The sequence below is a fragment of the Alnus glutinosa genome, chromosome 2 (assembly GCF_958979055.1).
Source record: "Alnus glutinosa chromosome 2, dhAlnGlut1.1, whole genome shotgun sequence".
NCBI lineage: Eukaryota > Viridiplantae > Streptophyta > Magnoliopsida > Fagales > Betulaceae > Alnus > Alnus glutinosa.
In genome coordinates, this window is record NC_084887.1 from 35,971,606 (window position 1) to 35,993,955 (window position 22,350).

The 22,350-nt window shown below is 38.8% G+C and overlaps 1 protein-coding gene across 1 annotated transcript; it reads left to right on the forward strand.

Moving 5' to 3' along the window:
- The first annotated feature begins 480 nt into the window (after positions 1–480).
- LOC133859821 (methyl-CpG-binding domain-containing protein 9) lies at positions 481–20,518 on the forward strand. The gene is made up of 10 exons (XM_062295368.1): positions 481–1,210; positions 3,132–3,852; positions 4,002–5,132; positions 5,251–5,943; positions 7,827–8,138; positions 9,584–9,919; positions 10,277–10,375; positions 11,273–11,707; positions 17,060–19,369; positions 19,620–20,518. The coding sequence occupies exons 1-10, from the start codon at positions 708–710 to the stop codon at positions 19,917–19,919; spliced, it is 6,840 nt and encodes a 2,279-aa protein (XP_062151352.1). The 5' UTR covers positions 481–707; the 3' UTR covers positions 19,920–20,518.
- Positions 20,519–22,350: the final 1,832 nt, after the last annotated feature.

A 22,350-nucleotide genomic window follows, 5' to 3' on the forward strand; every position in this document is an offset into this window, starting at 1 on the left:
CTTTATTAAACTAATGTGTATTTAAAATATACGTAATTCTCACACGCACTTTTAATAGAATAAGTGATTCTCATTTATATTTTGAATGCACTTCAGTTAAGATTGAAAAAAATTATCAAACTCAATTTAGGAAAAAGAATTTATCTGAAAAAAAAAAATTCAATTTCCCCTTATAACATTTTAATTCTTTGAATAAATTAAAAATTGTAAGATTTAAACGGTGAGATTTGTAGCTGAGAAATAGAGGACACAGTTCAGGCTCAACAAAAGACTGTACTTTGGAGTCGGAGTCACAAGTAAAGAAGAGGGGGAAGTTAAATGAACCCAGAAAGCCAAAGCCTGTGCCGAACGGGTCCACATTTGGCCAGCTGTCGCTCCCAGAGTGCGAGTACACATACAAACCCCAAGCGCGTAGCCCACGCTTTCCCTTTTTACTCCTCTATCCAATTTAATTAATTCATGAAAAGAAGTCAGGTTTTCGTTCGATACGAGTCCTCCCTCGGCCCCATTCCTCTCTTTCCTTCTTTCCCTCGAAACCCAAACCGAAAACCAAAACCCCTCTTTCTCTCTCTGTGTGGATTAAATCTCAGCCGTCCGATCCTTACATTTTTATTTCTGGTATCTGAATCTCCACTCCAGCGAGCAATGGTACGGGCTTCACATAGGGACTTACCGACGTGGAAAAACTCGGAGCGGAGACTCGGATAATGGAACTCACCGATTCAAGCGAAGAACTCAGAGACAACCCGAACTCGAACCCGAAGCCTGTGGGGCTCGGAATCGATCTCAATGAGATCCCCTCGCCGCCGCTCGCGGAAACCCTGCCGGATTCGATGGACGTGGTCCGGACCTACCATGTGAACCCGCCGTGCCCGCCGGGGGGCCCAGCAGGGGTCCCGGGAGAGGACGATGCTCGGGGCTCAGGGTCGTGCGGCGCGTGCGGGCGGCCCGAGGTCGGGGTCAGCCACGTGGTGGTCTGCGACGGTTGTGAGCGCGGCTTCCATCTGGGCTGCGCCGGCGTACGTGGCCGCCAGGCGCTTCTCAGCCAGGACGAGTGGGTCTGTGCGGACTGCGAGTGCGGTGGGGTGAAGAGCAAGCGCTGGCCCCTCGGGGTCAAGTCTAAGCGGATTCTTGATATGAACGCCTCACCGCCTAGCGACGTCGACGGTGATTGCGATGGCGAGGGCAGCTCGGAGGTGCTGGATTTGAGGTACAGCATTGACGAAAATAAACTCTAATCCTTAGTAAGAATACGAGTATGCTTGCTAGCAGTTGAAAGTTTAAACTTTATTCGTGTTTAAAGTTTAGAAATGGAAATGTTTTATAATTGTAGGTTTTGCTGGGAAATAGTAAAAATTTAGTTTTAAGCTTTGTTTGATTGTGTTTAGAGGGTAATAGTTAGTTGTTGTATCACCTAGTAAGTAATGCTTCGTATTAGCAAGTTGGTACTTTTGCAAGAGCAAGGTTGCCACTGAGCATTCCTAGGCACACGGGAAGAGAGGTGAAAGTAGGGGTGAAAGTTTGCAGCTTATGGTTGCTAATAGTTGGAAGTTAAATTTTCTTTGATAAGTAGTTGAAAGTTGAAATTTAAAATTTTAATTTTTTTTTGGCTGAATGAGGTTTAACTGGTGTAATTTTTCTTGCAATAGTAATAATTGAGTTTCAAGCTTTGATTAACCACTTCGTCTTGGGGGTAAATGTTTGTTGTTGTTGTTATAGCAATGCGGTTAGGGATTTTAAGTGTGTGTGTATGAGAGGGAGATGGATAGATAGAGAGAGAGAGAATTTATTCGGGTTGCAGAGCTGAAGCGATGTTATTATCTTAGCAGTTGATGTCCTAAAAAGTTGCATGGCTATGGCTATTGTATGTCTACAGCAGTCCAGGATACTGGACCAGTGTGAAGGCAGGTGTCCTTTAACTTGCATGCATTCCTATTACCATATACAGTTAATTCATTGAAACTGGCTGTCCTGACATAGCAACCCTCTGCAAGCTGCCTATATTTTGTTTGAGTTAGATAAGTAAGTACCACAAATGATGTCTTACATTATTAGGGCTAAGACTGAGGTTTGCTGTATTAGTGAACTACAGCTTGTGCTGGAACCACATGCTATCATGCTTGGAATCCAAGTTGTGGTAATGCCGTCTTTTAAATTAGTGCTTGGGCTATATGTGTTGGTCTGTGGTCTTGCCATGGCATTGTTCCGTTATGGTCCTTGTCTTGTGGCCATTTTGAACTCACCATTTTTTACTTTTTTGGTTTCTATACAAAGACTTGGTGGTAGTTGAATACGTATTATGTCACTAGCCACCCCTGAAACTGAAAATTCATTTGTGAGAATTTTCAGCAAAGACTACTCCCGAGGAATTCAAGTTTTGATGCTTAGGTTTATCTTCCAATTTTTGCTTTCTATTTTTCCTTTGAATTTTCTTGCAATTTTCCATTAAATTCCAGCCAAGACCAGATCTAAATTTGCACTTTTTCCTAAAATCTGAATATTTAAAACCCAAACCACCTATCCATAAAACAATTCCCAAGTAACCTAAGATAGTCCAAATATTAATCCCAGGCTACTGCTCACTGCCCATGAACAGCCACTTAAACCCTATGTTCTTTGTTTAATCTCCAAATCATACCCTTCCTATACACCCTTAGAAATCCCGTATTCCCTGATGTTTTCCAGCTTTTTCCCACCATAAAACCATAACCCCAGCTAACCCAAAACCCTACGAACCCTTACTGCCAAATAAAATCCTACAATCAGAGTTCTTGTCTTCCAATAACTTAAACCCTTCAAGATCCTGACTTTCTGGCTAAAATTGATCTTTCCAGCCAGTAAATGTTATCGTACATATATTTCTAACTTCGCTCACCAAAGGCCTTTCAAGAAGTGGCCTAAAGGTCTTGTTTTCCTTGTTGCTTATAGGTCGTTATTGTGATTGTGAAGTATTTGATAGCTGGTAGGGTTTAGCTGCTACTCTGTTTTTTCCTAAGTGAGTTTATCTTATTTAATAACTTAATGAATTTCCTTTCACAAATTTTGTGCCTACCTATTTGTTAAATTTTGAGTAAATATCTTGCAATGCAACTTGTCATAAGTAGTTACTGGTTACATTTATTTTGTTTTAGAAAACACACTCCGGGTGATAATTCTTTTGGTGGCAATCCATTTGGTGCTCCAGTGACATTCTCTGACATTTTGTACGCGGGAAATGGCTTTGGCTATCAAAAAGCTTCTGGGATTTTGACACACACTGTCAAATTGGGTTTGGAAGATATATTGCATCATTCACAGGCTATAACTAGAAGATTTGAAGAAGTAGATTTGAGTTTCCCACTAGGAAGGTGTAAAATTAGTAATAATACAGCCATTAGATTACCATCTCGGAATCCAAGCGAGATTTTTTTGCAGGCTCTTAGAGATTTCGTCTCCGAAAGGCATGGTGTACTGGAGGAAGGTTGGCGTGTGGAATTTAGACGATCAATGGGCAATTGTGAACTGTATGCAGTTTACTGTGCTCCAGATGGGAAGATATTTGATTCTGTGTATGAAGTTGCTTGTTATCTTGGGTTGATGTCTAACTTCAATTCTATTGAATCCGAAGCAAGAAGTGAGGGGTCTCAGTCAATGTCAGGAAGGTCTTATCTATCTAGGAAAAGGAAGTTGGCAAAATTTTCAACTGCTAATGGTTTTGCTGAGAATAAGGAAATTTTGATCAGTGATAATCGTAAAGAGCTGTTGTCCAATGGCCCAACTGTGGAAGGCTGGGCAAGTACAGTTGGTAATAATGTAAAGGTTACAGAAGCTGAGAGAGAGGAGAATTCTCGCTCTGGGTCTCAGCAATCTAATGTAAGTTTACTAGTTACTGAACTTGTTTTTCTTTTCCGTGCTTGGGTGGTGGTGCAACATCACTATCAATTTAACTGACTGTTGTAAGTGATGTAATTACTTTCAGCTAGCTCTTCTTGCCTTATTCTTGTGTATGTTTTGCATTTCAGAATGGGCTTCCTGTGCAGTTTGAAGATTTTTTTGTTCTTTCTCTGGGAGAAGTTGATGCCAGGCCTTCATATCATGATGTTAGTCAGATTTGGCCTGTAGGTTATAGATCCTGTTGGCATGATAAAACTACTGGTTCTCTTTTTATGTGTGAAGTATCGGATGGTGGTGATTCTGGACCTATCTTTAAGGTCAGAAGGTGTCCATGCTCTGTGTTGCCCATTCCAAATGGGATAACTGTCCTCTTCAGGCCAAACCTTGGACATTTTGGTGGACAGACAAATGAAAAAAGTGATGACTTTACTTCTCATGATATGTATTGTGATAATGATGGCAGTATTCAGATGATTCTCTCAGACCCTTGCCCACCTGTGGAAAATGATCTTTTATCTTGTCTTACGGGTTCCTCGAATGGAGCTTGTGATGTTCAGATGTCAAACAGATTGCAGGTTGAAGCTAGTTCAAGTAATGACAAATCTCAATCTCTTTTATTGGGTGATTTGAGATTGAGAGATGAAATTGGCGAGATTTCAGCGGAAGATCACTCGCCATCTTCTGCATGGAGAATGGTGTGTAAAAAATTCATTACTGCTTGCTCTGAAATCTGTAAACAGAAAGGGAGTCTAAAGTTTTTCTGCAGGCATGTTGAAAATGAAATAGACATACCTAATTGTCATCTAACAACTGACAAAAGCAAAGTGAGTTTAGCTTCGTTAGATAAATTTTGCAGTTCACCAGGTTCTGTCGCCAGCACATCTGTATTTCAGGCTGACAATGAGCTTGAATCTTCATTTGAGGTACTGGAGAAGTGGTTGGAGCAGGACAGATTTGGATTAGATGTGGAATTTGTGCAGGAAATCATAGAACAGCTTCCTGGGGTACAAGCCTGTTCGCGCTATAAATTTCTGGTTAGTAGAGGTAATTATTCTACATCACTAACAGTTGGAAATGGGCTTCTAATGGTTAAATTAAATGCTGGAGTAGATTGTATTGAAGAAGCAGCATTGCATGGTTTATTGAGGAGATCCAAAAAAGGCAAGTTGATTAAAAACCATGTCATCTATGAACCTCCTCCTCCTGGTAAGCCTTTGTGCTTGAGGGTTCCTCCTGAACATGTTGGTGATGTTTATCAGGTATGTCCCTGCAACTTGCGTGTGTAACAGTTGATTTTAAATATCATAATTTTGCTTTGCTACACATGATTCACTAGCTACTATGTGAGGCCTTATTGGTTTTCTGTTATCTTTCTAGGCATGGGAATTACTATGGAGATTTCATGATATTTTGAGTTTGAAGGAGCCTTTGTCACTGGAGGAACTTGAAGAAGAACTCATCAACCCGTGGTCAGATGGTGCTAGTCTTTTAGAAAAAAATGAAAAAAATACCCAGGGGAGTCAAGGTGTACATTCTCATAGAATTGGCTATACAGGTGGATCAATCTTATTCCGTAGCCGTGAAGCTGGTCCAGCTGCAGATAGGGAAAATCCACATGCATTTATACAAATGGAAACAGGAGCAACGAAGGAGGCAGCTCAAGCTAAACTTGCATCTTTAACTTACAGTAGATGCTGTGGTGTAGCTTTGACAAAGGCTCATAAGTCGCTGCTAAGAGGGCTGGTAGGTGAGCTGCAATCAAAGGTTGCTGCTCTTGTAGATCCGAATTTTGATTCTGGAGAGTCAAAATCAAAACGGGGAAGGAAAAAAGATGTGGATGGTGGTATTCCTGCAAAAAGAACTAAGATCAATATGCTCCCTATTAATGAACTAACTTGGCCAGAATTAGCTCGAAGATACATCTTGGCTGTCTTAGCCATGGATGGTAATCTTGACTCTGCTGAGATTACTGCTCGTGAAAGTGGTAAAGTCTTTCGTTGCTTGCAAGGTGATGGTGGGGTGCTATGTGGCTCACTTACTGGAGTGGCTGGGATGGAAGCTGATGCTCTTGTAAGTCTCTTAGTCTTTTATGGTCTATTATTTTACTCACCTTTTCTAATTCAAAGATACAGATGTACTTCAACATCATTGAAAGAGCACTTTCTAGAAGTTATAATTTGCATGTCTCCAATGTAACACAGTAACACTAACGTTGATTGGTACACATCCTTAAGAGTAAAAGTTGCTTGGAGAAGTCAAATTTGCTCTTACTAGGAAGAGTATCAGGACGGGTTGGGGGGAGTTTTCTAGTCATACCAGTTTTGAGGTGGGAAATGGCTCCAAAATTAGATTCTAGTATGACAAGTGGTAGGAGGATCAGGTCCTAAAAGATATTTTCTTGGATTTGTATAGTGTTGCTTGTGTGAGGGATGCTTCCGTGGTAGATTACTTGGAGTTATCTAGTTGATTCCCATCAGTGGATTGTAAGCTTTATCATAGATACTCATGATTGGGAAGTGGATGTCTTTGCTTTGTTTTTCAACTTGTACTCTTTTATATTGAGACAGGGAGGTGAAGACAAACTTCGTTGGGATCCCTCCAAGAGATGGAAGTTTGACGTTAGATCTTTCTATAGCATCCTTGTACCTCATGATAGCATCCCGTTCCATTGGAAGAGTATTTGGCGGAATAAGAACCTTTGAGAACGATGTTTTTTGCTTGGACAACCACCCTAGGGAAGATCCTCATCGTGGATAACCTCAGGAAATGACATGTTATTATGGTTGACTGGTGTTGTATGTATAAGAGGAGTGGGGAGTTTGTGGATTATCTTTTCCATTTTAAGATAGCTAGTGCCTTGTGGTGTGCTATTTTTAATCGTGTTGGGTTAGCTTGGGTCATGCCTAAGAGAGTAGTAGACCTTTTTGCTTGTTGAAGAAGGTTGGGAGGTAGTCCTCAAAGCGCAGTTGTGTGGAAAATTGTTTTGTCTTGCCTTTTGTGGTGTCTTCTGGGGATAAGAAATGATTGAGAGGACGGTGACGGAACTTTATACTATTTACTTGAGTTGCGCCTTTTGTGTTTTTAATGATATTTCATTTACTTATCGGAAAAAAAGACGGAGAAGAATATGCCCTTGATTGGGATCAGCATGGTTTTAAATAATTGGTGTTTCTTCTCTATATGGGGTTTAGATTTGTTCTTGTTGTCATACTGAACTTCCAACGGTGCTGCTATGGCCACTAAAGGAATGAAAGAGATTATTAGAGAGCATGTGGAACTTTTTGTGGACTTTTGATTGTATAATTGATAGGGAACTTGCTCGTCATAGAGGAAATTGTTGTTCGTAACTCTTCTAATATGATCTGTGCTGTGACACTACATGTCAGTTTCTTTTTTCAGAGTTGTGGTCGTCTTTAAAATTCTTTGCATATCTAGCTAAATGCATCCCATGTTACTTGTTTGACTTGTAGATTTTTTAATCTGCCACTTCTTTCTTTCTTTCTTTCTTTTTTTTTTTTTTGAATCTCTAAAATTTCATGTGGATGTTTCTTGGTTTTATGATTACCATTTTTTTTGTTATCTTTGTCAAGTGTTTTCTATCCTGCATTTTGTGAGATATGTTCCTATGATTCTTGGTCTTGCTATTTCTTTCCAGCAAGTGCATTAAAGAAATATGATTTAAGTGCCTTTAAGTTCCTTGACCATCCTGGTATACTGTGGTGGCTTCCTTGCTATGAGATTTTTTCCCTTGTAATTTAGGTGGATTAGATATGTCAATACTTCCTTATATGTGTTTAACATTCTTATGCAAGAGTATCTTGGTTCAGATTTCTGATTTATACTTGCATTTTGTTTCAGTGTCTGTGGTTGTTGCTATAACTCTTGGTATGGTTGAAAAGAGAAAAAAAAAAGGATCATGATGCATACTAATGCTTTTCTTCTTTGACCTTCAGTTGCTTGCAGAGGCTACAAAGAAACTTTTTGGTTCTTTCAACAGAGAAAATGATGTTCTTACCATAGAAGATGAAGGGTCTGATGCAACTGCAACTGGTGCTTCCCAAAAGAATTTTGTGGACGATGGAAATATCCCAGAGTGGGCAAAGATGCTGGAACCTGTTAGAAAACTACCCACAAATGTGGGAACAAGAATTAGAAAGTGTGTTTATGATGCTTTGGATAAAGGGCCACCGGAGTGGGCAAAGAAAATATTGGAGCATTCGATCAGTAAGGAAGTCTATAAGGGCAATGCCTCAGGACCTACGAAGGTGCTATTTACAGTAACACTTTTTTTGTCCTGTACTTCTTTAGTGCAATCTATGTAGGTGTTAAAACCTCAAATAAAGTATATGTTTCAGTTTGCATTTTATAGTTCTTGAGCTTTGGCTTCTTTTTACTTATTGCAGTCATTTTGGCTAGTAAAACAGGCTGGATCTGTCTATTATATTAGTATTAGGTAGCGATCTCGGCTAAGTGAGGCCATTGGTCTTACTCGAATATAAGTTAACAAGTTCACATCAGCAAAAATCTAATCTTTTCTTTAGATGATTAAACAGAAGAACTTAATCTTTTAATCAGTCGAGTTTAAAGTTCAGGTGTGTGAAAATCTAATTATCCTTTTCTTTAAATGATAAAACCCTGAAGTAGTAAATCTTTTAAAGCAGATGTTAGATTGTAACATCTTGAGCATTCAACACTCCGTTAGGGGATGGAATACTTTAGAGAGCATGCCATCCTTATATCTTAAGATTTGTTTTTTGAAAAAAATCCCCACAAAATCTGGATCTGCTTTAACCTGTTATTTTAACTGCCACTTTCTCCCTCTTTACGATGATCTGATGGATTATAAGAGCTTTTAGTCATAGTTATCACTTTTTCAGTTTATATCATGAGTTCGATTTTAAAATATTGGTTGATTTTTTTTTCGATAAGTAAGAAGCCAATCTCATTAAAAAACATAAGGCTCCCCTTGGTACACTAGGAGTATACAAGGAAACACCTAATTAGAAAGAGAAAAGCGAGCGAGAAAGTCCTATTTGTTGATATTATTATTATTATTTCTTGAAATATAGGTTTCATTTGTAGTAATTTGTCATCCTGAATCTCCCATATGTCAATGTAATGATCTTAATGCCCCCCCCACCCCGGTTTTTGTGTGCGTGTGTTCAATTGAATATTCCTTGTAAATAGTGGTGTCAAAACCTGAGCTAATCTTCAAATCTGGCCCAGGTTGAGTTCTTTTTCTCTACTCTTATATAACTTATTGGTTGAAGTTATGCAACTCATGTATAAATAGATTGGCTTGGGGTTGGAGGCTGGGTACAATAGTCATATGATTTACCCTGTGGTGAACAAGGAAACTTGAAAATTCTGGCGAACATGTCAGCAGAGTTTTTTATTTTTTATTTTTGGTACTTCTTAAGTATGTGAGTTTTCTTTCTTATTTTTCTTATTATATGTCTCATAAACTTGCAAGGTAATTATTTTGATCTGATCTAAGACCTTACTAGAAAATAAATATGAGAAGAAAGTCCAACCATATTGCACTGCAAAGGTTGAATCTTTTAGCTAAATGTCTGAAATGACCTCTTTGAGTCTTTCTCTTCCTCTGTTTTTACCGTGTAACTAGATGCACTTGGTGGCTTTTCTTTATCACATACATTGTTCAAGAATGATACTGAATTGAATGCTCTATCTTGTTGATTGAACACAGAAAGCAGTTCTTTCAGTTCTAGGGGATGTATGCGGTGACAAAGTGCAGCCAAAATCTGTTAAGGGAATAAAACGGAAGACTGTTATCTCTATATCTGACATTGTTATGAAACGTTGTCGTATTGTATTACGTCGTGCTGCTGCTGCAGATGATGCAAAAGTTTTCTGCAATCTGCTTGGGAGAAAACCAATAAATTCAAGTGATAATGATGATGAGGGATTTCTTGGATCTCAAGCCATGGTATCTCGTCCTTTGGACTTCAGGACCATTGATTTGAGATTGGCAACTGGGGCTTATGGTGGATCCCAGGAAGCTTTTCTTGAGGATGTTAGGGAGGTCTGTTTTCTTCCACAATCTGGTTTGGGCGGCCAAACCTTTATGCCTCTAGTTTTTCCTTGCAAAGTTTTATTCCATTAAGTTCCTTGCATCTATGAATGTTGGATGTTGATTACCTATAACATATACTTATTTTAAGAGAATATGTGAGTGGGCTTAACAAATGGGAATATGAGTAAGTATCTGGTATCACGCTACAATGGTTATGAAATATATGTTCTATAGATTAGGGTTCACATGTTTTTAATGTAAGAGTGGAATATCTGATTTCTCACATTGTGTTTATTCAGGTTCCAGCTTTCACTATCTATCATAGTTTCATTTGTTGATCTAATTAATGAAACTCCCACTTTGCAGTTATGGAATAATGTTCGCACTGCATTTGGAGATCAGCCTGATTTAGTTGAATTGGCAGAGACATTATCTCAGAAATTTGAATCATTGTATGAAAAGGAGGTTCGTTAGCTCTCTCTACTCTCTCTCTTTCCTTATGTCCCTATATGCATCAGAACTTTATTGGCCAGTTATTTACATGAATGAAGCTTTTTAATTGTGTAGAAGATTGAAAAATAGATGAGTTTGTCTAGATTCTGTAGAACAAAGTTTAGCTAAGCAGTTAACCTGGTATTGATTTCAATATTTTCCTCTATCTTTGTTGCTGACACTCATGGTGGATTATCTGGATTGATTTATACTATTGGTTTAGAATTATAAAAACTTAGGGTGTAGGAAACTTGACTATGAAGATTTTATACTCTAAAACTACCACCATTTTTTTTAGCAAGTGAAGAGATGTTGCAAAATGTAGGAAAATATAAATGTAGTGGACAGATTGAAGCAATGGTAAGACAAAAAAAAAAAAAGTCCTAACTTTGCCTGAATTTATAATTAATTATGTGTTAATGTACAGAAAAACTAGTGTTTAAACTCCAATTTTGTTGATGAAACACTTCAGATTCACTGGAAAATGCAGTAACTTGTGATCCACTCTGGATGATATTTTAGAGCCAAAAATATGTTTACCCAGTGAATATAAGTTCTGAAACAGGCATGGTGATGTATGGCAATGCACTTCTAAGAATCATGGGAGAATTTCACCTTGTAGATATGCATTAAGTTTTGAAATCGGCATTGTGACGTCTGGCAATAGTTAGAAATAAACCCAGTAGTATGATAATATGGAATTTACCATGCATGTGGTATGGCGCTGTACATATGCATTATGATTTGAAGGGTGTTCTTATTAGGAATAGCAAATGGTTTATGGTTCTCTCTCTCTCATGTGCTTATTAGCCGATCTTCTCCATATTTGTTTAGCACCTGTCTTGAGGTTTTGTAGTCCCTTTGATGCAGGTTGCTATCGTTGTCCTGAAATTTGGGGAGTACTCTAAATTGGATAGCTTTAGTGCTGAAACAAGGAAGGAAATGGATGAGTTTCTTGCTTCCACTAATGAGATTCCCAAAGCCCCTTGGGATGAGGGAGTTTGCAAAGTTTGTGGCATTGATAGAGATGATGACAGTGTCCTATTATGTGATACTTGCGATCACGAGTATCATACTTATTGCTTGAATCCTCCACTTGCAAGGATCCCTGAAGGAAACTGGTATTGCCCTTCTTGTATTGTCGGTAAACGCATCATTCAAGATGCGTCGGAGCGCATTCAGGTCATTGGCCAACGACGGAGTAAAAAGTATCAGGGAGAGGTTACCTGTGTTTACTTGGAAGCACTTGCACACTTATCATCTGTAATGGAAGAGAAAGAGTACTGGGACTTAAGTGTAGGCGAGGTTTGTCTGTGGATACTACTTAAATATTGCCTTCAATTCTGCGTCATTTTCCTTTATATGTGGTTATATTGATCTCTCTCTCTCTCTCTCTCTCTCTCTCTGTTTCTTTATATTGTTCTTCTTTTGTTTGTGTTGGATATGCATAATATTTGCTTCTCTGCATATTGCCAATATCCTGATATCTTGTTGTATGCTTTCATGCAAGGCATAAAATAAGAATCTCTGTTATATTTGAGGTTTCCAACAATATGACATTTTGAAGTTTTTCTTATAAAACTAAAGTGCAAAGCTTGTCTTGCCAATGTATGTAAAATGAGAACTTAATATCATGTCTTTATTCAGGCATGGTGATGTCTGGCAATACATTTCTATTTGGAGTTGGACATAAAGATATCTTCCTTTTAATAGCTCATATGTTACAATTTTTCCTTAATCTTCTGTTTAATAGCTTTATATATACAATTTTTTTTTTCTTTCAAAAAAATAAAACTAACTTTGACAAAAACAAGGGTGAATTGAAGTATTCCTCTTGGCAATAATTAGACAGGATGCTATTATGGAGTGTAGTGGAGATCTATTTGTTGAGATGTCCAAGTGGAGAGACTGAGAATGGCGAACCAGAAATTGCTTTTAAATTTAGGAATTTTGTAGTAGCCATACTTGGATGTAAAAATAATGTGGACTCGATTGATATGTTATCAACTGAAATGTTGAGGCTTTGGTGCATATAGATTACATTAAATTGTGGATCCTAGTCAGTTTGTTGATCAGCTTGGTGTTATGTCATTGTGTTACTGTGTACGCAATCAGTGACTGGCAAAGTCTGCCAGAAGCATCCACTCGACTGGCCAATGGTGTTATCATGTTGCTTCCACCATGTTCAGTGGCTTGCAAATTCCATTCGAAAGAGAATCTCTTTTTGGCAGCTAACGAAGTTGGAAGGGTGGATCCTTTTATTCTTTAGTATGAAAACTGCCTCTTTGTTTTATGCGTTTCTTTGGGGTTATGCATGGGCTTACTTCTTCAGGTAGTCTGAATACTTCTTCAGCTTTGGGCCACTTTTATGCACGTGGGCATGTTGCCCTGTAAATTTAAGGGATGTATATACTAGCTGTTTTTGTATAGTGGCAAATCAACAGGTTATATGAAACTTTTTGTTTGGGACTGCAAAGTCTTGAAGAGGCTTGACAAGGAAAAGTGTGGCATACTCTTTTTGGTGATATTTCATGTCCCTTTTTTAGCTTGCTAATCTTCTGACTCCTGAATTGGCCTGAATGGTGTGCCTCCAGGCATCAAGTCTTGTGTGCCTTATGCTCAAGTATGGTCACTTTCAGCGTTAGCTCTAAAAGTGTTAGACATTCATGATTCAGCATTTTAACCTGATTTAAGAAATCCAGTGTGCTCATGTGGATTGGTGTTTCTTAGGATCTAGAGGGGCTTCTGAAGGAATTTTGCCAATGTGGGATAGAAGGGTGGTAGAAAAATTGGAGGATTGTGTGGGGACATTTATCATTGCTTGAGCCTTTTGGTGTGTGAGTGACAACTTTGAATGGGCATTTGCGGTTGTGTATGGTCCTAATAATGACCACGACAGGAAATTGCTTTGGGATGAATTGGTTGGAATTATGAGTTGGTGGGAAAAGCCATGGTGCATTGGAGGAGATTATAATTCCATTCGATATTCGAGTGAGAGATCAGGAGATGCCCGTTTCTCTTTAGCTATGAGGGAATTTTCAGATTTCATCTTTGATAAGGGGGCTCATGGACATTCCCCTTTTGGGTGGCAAGTTAACTTGGTCCCATAATCGGGATTGATCAATGTTGGTGAAGTTTGATAGATTTTTATTCTCTCCAGATTGGGAAGAACAGTTTCCTGATGTAGTGCAGAGGAGACTACCTTGACTATTGTCGGATCAATTCCCTTTAATGCTAGATTGTGGGGTGCCGAGTAGGAGAACTGAGTATTTCAAGTTTGAAAATAGTGGCTGAAATTTGAGGGTTTCGTGGAGCAAGTGAAATTATGGTGGAAGACTTATCAGTTTCAGGGCTGTCCTAGTTATGTGTTGGCATGCAAACTGAAAGCATTGAAAGTTGATTTGAAAAAAATGGAATGAAGAGACTTTTGGGGATGTAGGGAAGCAAAAGAAAGGATTATTGGATGGTATTCGAGAGCTTGATGCATTGTGGAAGGGAGAGCGTTGATTGAGGGAGAAAGGGTGAGAAAGGAGGATTTTTCTAGGGAGTTGGAGAGGTTGATTCTTTGTGAAGAAGTGAGCTGAAGACATAAATCTAGGGCTCTTTGGTTGAGAGAGGTAGATAAGAACATTTTTTTCATAGGTTAGCAAAGTCAAATTGAAGAAATAATACTGTCGATTCTTTAATTGTTATTAGGTCCTTATCTTCAAATTCTACAGAAATAAGGGAGCATATAGTGCAGTTTTATATGCAACTGTATTCAGAATAGTACAGTTGGAGGTCAAAGCTAGATGGACTTTCTTTTCACTCTATTGATGAAGAGGAGGGTTCTTGGTTGGAAAGAGACTTTGAGGAGAGTGAGGTTTTTGGGGTGGTTAAAACACTGAATGGGATATGGCTCCAGGTCTTGATGGGTTTTTTTTGGGGGGTTTTTTCAAACATGTTGGGAGATTCTTAAAGAGGATATAATGGCAGTATTTAAGGAATTTCATGGTAGAGGGAGTTTTGAGAAAAGTATCAATGCAACTTTCACATCTCAAGAAAGCCAGTGCGGTGGATATTAAGGATTTCCGTCCCATCAGTCTAGTGTGTGCTGTGTACAAAATAATATCTAAGGTTCTAGCAAATAGATTGAAACAGGTGTTCGAGAAGATCATATCGAATTCGCAGAATGCATTTATTAAGGGGAAACATAGCATGGGTTCAGTTTTAATTGCAAATGAGTGTATTGATAGCAGACTCAGATCAAGGGTACTAGGCTTATTGTGCAAATTGGATCTAGAAAAGACATATGATCATGTGAATTAGGAGTTCTTCTTGTATTTGTTGAAGAGAAATGGTTTTGGGGAGAAATGGGAAGCATGGATAGCCTTTTGTATTTCTACGATATGCTATCTTGTTTTAATATTAATAAATAGAGCCCCCTCTGGTTTCTTTAGTAGCACTTGAGATTTAAGACAGGGGGATCCGTTATCTCTACTTTTTATAGTTGTTATGGAGGCTCTGAGTAGGATGATGTTGGCAACAGTGGACTAGGGTCTTTTAGATGGCTTTTCAGTGGAGTCGAGAAATAATGCTAGAATGGTTGTGTTGCATCTATTGTTTGTGAAAGATACTTTGATATTTTGCAAGGCCAATTGTGAACATCTTCGTAATCTGAGATGTCTATTTTTATGTTTTGAAGCGGTATTGGGGTTAAAGATTAATTTCTCAAAGTCAGAGATCATTCCAATTGGTAAGGTGGATGATGTAGAAAGTTTGGCCAAAATAATTGGGTGTAGGTGGCTCTGTTACCATTGAAATATTTGGGTCTTCCTTTGGGGGCCCCAGACATGTCTACTTCTATATGGAATTGTATTGTCAAAAAAATGAAGAGGTGGTTGGCGGGTTGGAAGATGCTATATTTATCAAAGGGAGGTAGGTTGACTTTGATCAAAAGTACTTTGTCCAATTTACCCACATACTATTTGTCTTTGTTTCCTATTTCAATGGGCGTGCGTGGCTACTAATAGGATTGAGAAACTTCAAAGAGTATTTTTATGAGGAGGTATCAATGAGGATTTTTAAATTCCAGCTAGTTAAATGGTCAAAGATTTGTTCTCCTAATCAATATGATGGTTTGGGGGTTAGAAACTTGATTAAGTTTAATCAAGCACTATTGAGTAAATGGTTATGGCAGTTTGCTACGGAGAGGGAGGCTTTATGTCATTTGGTGGTGGAAGCAAAATATGATAGTATGAGCGGAGGTTGGTGTTTTAAGGAGGTAGAGGGGCCTTTTGGAGTTGGAGCGTGGAAACATATTAGGAATGGGTGATGAGTTTTTTCAAGATTTGTCAGATATGAAGTGGGAGATGACATTAAGATTTGGTTTTGGCATGATGTATGTTGTGGAGATTAACCATTGAAGGAAGCTTTCCCGGAGTTGTTTATTATTGCTCGTTGTAAGGAGGCATGAGTCTCGGATAATATGTAGTTTTCCAATGGTGTTATTCAGTGGAATGTATCTTTTTAGTTTTATAAGATATGTACAGGATTGGGAGGTAGATTTAGTGATTGCGATTTTTGGTGTTGGATTCCCTCAAATGGAGACAAGGTGGTGCGGATCGTATTCGGTGGATTCCTTCAAAGAGGAAGAAATTTGAAGTGACGTCATTTTATCACGAGTTATCTAGTTCGAGGGGTTCTTCTTTTCCTTGGAGGAGTATTTAGAAAGTCAATGTTCCTTTGAGAGAGTTTTTTTGTGTGGATGATGGCTCTTGGTAAGATTCCGACTTTGGATAATTTGAGAAAGAGGAGTAATAGTGGTGGAATGATGATGCATGTGTGAGAGGAGTGGGGAATCTATAAATCATCTTCTTCTCCATTGTGAAGTGGCAAGAGAATTATGAAGTGCGATTTTTAGTCTCTTTGGAGTAAAATGGGTTATACCTAAAAGGGTGATAGAGTTAGATTGTTGGCGAGGTCAGGTAGGAAGTTGTTCAGTTCTAGCTGCTTGGAAGATATCCCCGTTGAGCTTAATGTAAACCATATGGAGAGAGTGGAATGCAAGATGTTTTGAAGATCATGAGAGGTCGATGGAAAAGCCCAAGAACATCTTGGTCAAATCGCTTTTTAATTGGACGGGCGTATAATATTTCTCATGTATCTTACTTCTCTGAATTTGTGGATTTTTGTTCTTTTAGCCATTAATGGGGGGTCTTTTTGTATACATCCTATGTACTAGGGTTGCGTCATTTTGTACTTTTGATAGGAATTATTTATCAATAATAATAAATAAATAAAAAATCTGGACACCATCTATTGTAGCTAGATTAAAAACTTGTATTTCCATTATGGCCTATTTCTTTAGTTCTTATCTGTTGTTTTTGTGTTTGTTGACCTTTTTAGTGTCTTTTCTAACTTTTGTTCTTACTATGAGAGTGCGATTACCTTGTACAATACCTTACATGTATGATATATGTCATCAATTTTTGCTTTTCCAGGAAATAAAAAATGAAACCGAGATGACTGAAATATTAAATGGCATTGATGACAAAATGAGGGCAAACTTGCATCATGTGCCTGGATAAATTTTCAAGATATGTTTTAGAATCTGTGTTGCTTTCGTTCTCTCCTGCTTATCATGTTTTTTTAAATGTGCCTTTATTGTGATTGCAGAGAACCTTCCTGCTCAAATTTTTATGCGATGAACTGCTTAACTCAGTTCTTATTCGTCAACATATTGAGCAGTGTGCCGAGTCATCAGCTGAATTGCAGCAGAGATTGCGTTCTTTTTCTGTAGAATTGAAGAATCTTAAGGCCAAGGAAGAAAATCTGGCTGCACGAGCCGCAAAGGTTGATACAAGTATGCTTAATGTTGTTGGGGAAGTTAGTGTAAAGGATGGTGTTGCTAACACACCTGCAAACCTGGGTAATTGTCTGGGTCGGCGGCATATTTTGACTGATAGTCCTAACTACTTTGGAGTCCTCTCTAGTGAACTGCCACATCTGGAGGGTGGTAGAGAGGGATCTGGACTTAATGGTTTTGATAAACAGCCATCTGTCACTAGTTCAGAGAATAACATCCCAACTATGAATCCCATAGATACTGAAGTTCAATTAAAAGATGCCCACGATTCTGTGGATGACAGAATGGTACATGATAATCTTCTCTCCCATGTGGCTTCTCAAGAGACTGACAAGTCCATTGGACCAAATGGCTTGCCTATATCAAATCCTTTGTCCCAAGAATATAATGGCTCTGTTAGAGAAATACATTCCCAGAATAACCTGCAAGAATATAAGGGAAGGGGCATTTCTTTGCCACCTTCAGATCGGCAAGGACATTGTAGTTCTAACATGGTGAGCATTCATGCAGTTCAGCATGCTTCTGTATCTGTGAATGAGTCACAAACCTATCACCTTGAGTTGAACTCCGTCAGGAATGACATTGCACTTCTGCAAGACTCAATTTCTACTGTAGAGTCGCAGCTTTTGAGGCTATCTGTGAGGAGGGAGTTCTTGGGAAGTGATTCTGTGGGTCGATTGTATTGGGCTTCAGCCACACCAAGCGGACATCCACGGGTTATTGTTTGTGGGAGTGCTCTACAGCATGAAAGGAAAAAGATTTATCATGGAGGCACAGTGGACAAGATATCTGTTCCACAGAATTCCACTTCATCTGGCATAGATACTCATTTAAATTTGGAGGGGTCAAAAGCTTGCTGTCCATTCTTATATGAACTGAATGATGCTACGACCCTTTGTTCATCATGGGTATGTTATGAAACTGAGGCAGAAGTTGATGAACTGATTGGTTGGTTGAAGGATAGTGACCCAAAGGAGAGAGAACTGAAAGAGTCCATTTTCCAGTGGCATAAGCTGAGATTCCAAGATGAAAACCAAGTTCAGGATGAGCACCAATCGGTTTTGTCATTGACCAGAAGTAGTGATATAGCTGGATCTTCTAATTCTCTTGTTACCAAGGCAGCCTCGTTGCTTGAGAAGAAGTATGGTCCCTGCTTTGAGTTGGAAACCATTGAAATCTTGAAGAAGCGGGGTAAAAAGGCAAGAGTAGCCAATGATGAGAAGATGTACAGGTGTGATTGCTTAGAACCCATTTGGCCTTCTAGACACCATTGCCACTCGTGCCACAGAACCTTTTCCACCGATGTCGAACTTGAGGGGCACAATGATGGTAGGTGCAGTTCAGGTGCACTAACCACCTTTGAGAAGAGCAAGGAAATAAGTGATATAAAGAAAGGTAAAAGGAGTTCAAAATGCGAGGTCGTTCGGGAAGAGTGCAAAGGGGACATGGATGCTTTAGAAACTTCAAAAGGTGGAGGTTCTCAGCTCAGCTCAAGGTTGATTAAATATCAGAATGAAGGATTGGTATGCCCGTATGACCTTGATGAGATCTGCTCCAAGTTTGTGATAAATGATTCAATTAAGGAATTGGTACAGGAGATAGGACTTATTGGTTCAAATGGGATCCCATCTTTTATCCCATTCGCGGCACCGTACCTTGGTGATTCTACTACACTAATGTTAATTCCTCAGAAAGATGTAGGTGGTCCAGGTGATGAGCCCAAGGCTGTTGAAAGGCCTGTTTCACTAGGAAATACTAGTATAACAAATGCAGGCCATGAAAGTATATGTGACAATTCTCAAAGAAGATCTGCTGCAAATGAAGTCAGTCAAGCACTAAATACCAACAAGCCAGCTTTAGGATGTTTGGATAAAAGAGGGAAAAGATCATCTATAGATGGCCATTCTTTGGAAATGGGTGATGGCCGCTGCTGTGTGGTTCCCATGTCTTCATTGAGACCCTTAGTAGGTAACATTTCACAGATTTCAAGGCGATTCAAGATCAACTTACTTGATATGGATGCTGCTCTCCCTGAAGAAGCTCTGAGACTGTCAAAGGCACATGTGGAAAGGAGATGGGCCTGGCGCGCATTTGTTAAATCTGCTGGGACAATATACGAGGTCAGTCTCATCGCTTGGTTCTAACTAGCGTAAATTTGTACATTGACAAGTCACTATCGAGGCCCTTTTTCTTTTTCTTTCCTTTTATATTTTTTATTTCCTTTATGGGGATTGAAATGTTGAAGTATCATGCAATGAAATAGAATTTGAAAATTTTAAATGAAGCTGTAGTTGCGATCCACAATTTACAATTTACAATGCGTTGCTTTTCTACATATTTTACAAAGTAAAATTACCCTGGTTGTTTCAGATGGTTCAAGCAACAATTATATTGGAGGACATGATTAAGACAGAATACTTAAGGAATGAGTGGTGGTATTGGTCATCACTCTCAGCTGCTGCAAAAACTTCTACTCTCTCTGCCCTTGCCTTACGTATATATTCCCTTGATGCCGCTATCATTTACGAGGTCTCATCCAGTTTAGATCAATCTGACAATTTGGAACCCAGCAGCATACCAGATGCAAGGCCGCTTCCATGCGTGGATTTAGCCGAGAAATCCAAGGTCACCAGGAAGTCCAACAAGAAAAGGAAGGAACCAGAGGGTTAATCTTGGGGTACATGATTTTTCATTTCCTGAGGATTTCATTCCGGACAAAGTTGATCGGGGGCAAAGCGGCAGTGGGCACGTGTTATAATGCATAGAAGATGATCAGAGAACCATATTGTGGGTTGTATTGGGTCTTTATAAGATGTGGCTGCATGTTTGTAAGGCGACTAAGGTTGGTGCTGCTGCTGCCAAAACCGTGTGCATGTACATAAGAGGTAACACTGACTTGCTAACTCGGATGCTTGGTTGGGAAGCAGAGTTTGTAGAAGCATTTGCTCGGAGGACAGGAAGCACCAGGAGCCGTAATGTATGAGCAATGCATCCAATTCTGGATCCATTCTGCGTTTCTGCTGCAGCTTTTTGTTGCTTGGGAAGAGGAGATTTGGAAGGAAATTTTTCTCACGAAGAGCAAGACCCATATACATATACAGAGGCAATTCATGTAAAAAAGAAAAGAAAAAAGGAAAAAAAAAAAAATTAGAAACAGTCTTAAGTCGAGCAGGTGTAGACATTCATTCTTTATTCATCTCTCTGTCCCACCTTGCCTGTGTAATTTGGCTTTTTATAGTTTTTGAATTAAATGAGGGTATGATGGAGAAGCTGCGTATAACAAGTCACCAATGTGCCCAGATTTCAGCATATCACAAAAAGTTCTAAACTCTCAACCAAAAACCAAAAGCAAAAAAAGAAAAAAGAAAAAAGAAATCTCTAATTTTAATCGACAATTAGCAAAAATCTAACAGCCTGACTAGAAGGCGAGGATGCATAATGCCAGAACAAAGGCAGCTATGACAGCTATCATCAAGGCATCGTTTTTCTATAATGCACTAGTTTTGTCATCGACTCTTGTATTGATGGGATGAACAGTTGGGCATACTTGTTTCAGAAATGCTCTAATACCAATCTTTGGGCATGGTTTTTTTGTAATAGTTGACATGACGACACTACATTATGTGTATATACACCTCATACCATGGCTTTTACTACAAACTCAAGTGGCGATTCATATTTTATGGAGCTCAGTGATGCGTGGATTGTAACGTGACAATTCACATTTTAGTGGATGACGTGGTAAGTGTCATGTGGACTGTCATGTGACAATCCACATTTTAATGGTTGATGTGGTAAGTGACAATTCATGTGGACTGTCACATGACAATTTACATTTTAGTGGTTGATGTGATAAGTGTCACATGGACTGTTACATCAGTTTGTAAAAGATCTATAAAAAATATCAGAATATAGTTAAAAGCAGGTATATTTATGAAGAGATATGGAAGAAGTAGAAAACAAAGATTGGAAAAAAGGTGGGGGCGTGGGGGTAAGGAAGAACCGATTCTAGAAAAGTAAAATAGCAAGTTGGGAGACGGATTCTGACGTGGGGTTGAATCCTTCACATGAAAGTGTCCTTAATGAGTGGATAACTAGTCCATGGCCTTTGTAGTTTGTTCCCTATGAGCTGCCATTTCGTTGAATGCGACCATCCAATGTTAGGTGGCTCATCTGTTGCCCTCACACTTGTTATTTTTGTTTGCGTAAGCATCTATATGACCATATATGCGGATGGAATCAAAGAAGAAACTACTTTTCGGTGCCTATATTTCAAGTGCATACTTGGTCACTCTGGATATTACATCGTCCATACATTTTTAACTTTCACCATATTTATTAATGTTTGGATGACTTTGAATGACCCTGGATAGTGGCTCCGATCCGGTGTTGCTTGGTGAGAGGATTCAGCACCCACCTAGACTGTCTTTGTCACTATGGATTATATTGCTTCCCCACCCACCCCCATATCTTTGCATTTTTTTTTTTTTACAACGTTAAGGTTCATGTATTTTATTGTTACTATATGGTAATTATGATTGATTTACAAGTAAATACTACTGCTGAGTTCTTTGTTGATGAGTATATTGTCAAATTGCAAGGTCATGTCAGACTTCTTTTGTTTTTTTTGTTTTCAAGTTCAAGACATTAATAAACAACTCAGACAGTTTTCACCTTTACGTTATGTCAAGACAAAAAAATATTCCCCATATTTTTAAATGCTATTGCATCATGTACACCGTTAAATAAAACAATCGAACCATAAAATGATTTTCCTCCGTTTCAAGTAAAATGAAAAGGACTTGATCCCTTGACAAAAAAAAAAAAAAAAAAGTTCTTACTAATGGCTTGTATTGCAACATCCCTCTAGGTTTATTTATTTATATCTTATAGTTCCAACCTTGGAAATTGCTATATATATATATATATATTTATACAACCCATAAGCCGATAAAGCTGAAGCGTGCGAGTTGCAACCATAAGAGTAGAAGGGTCAATGGCAGAAAATATAAACGCCTTCCTGATACTTGACAATTGATATGTCTTCACAAGAAATCAGGCCAAAAAGGAGAGAGAGAGAGAGAGAGAGAGAGAGAGAGCC

Coding starts and splice junctions, on each gene's coding strand:
- LOC133859821 (XM_062295368.1), top strand. CDS start 708: ATGGAACTCACCGATTCAAGCGAAGAACTCAGAGACAACCCGAACTCG. Junction 1,211..3,131: donor TCGGAGGTGCTGGATTTGAG/GTACAGCATTGA, acceptor ATTTTGTTTTAG/AAAACACACTCCGGGTGATA. Junction 11,708..17,059: donor GGGACTTAAGTGTAGGCGAG/GTTTGTCTGTGG, acceptor TTGTGATTGCAG/AGAACCTTCCTGCTCAAATT.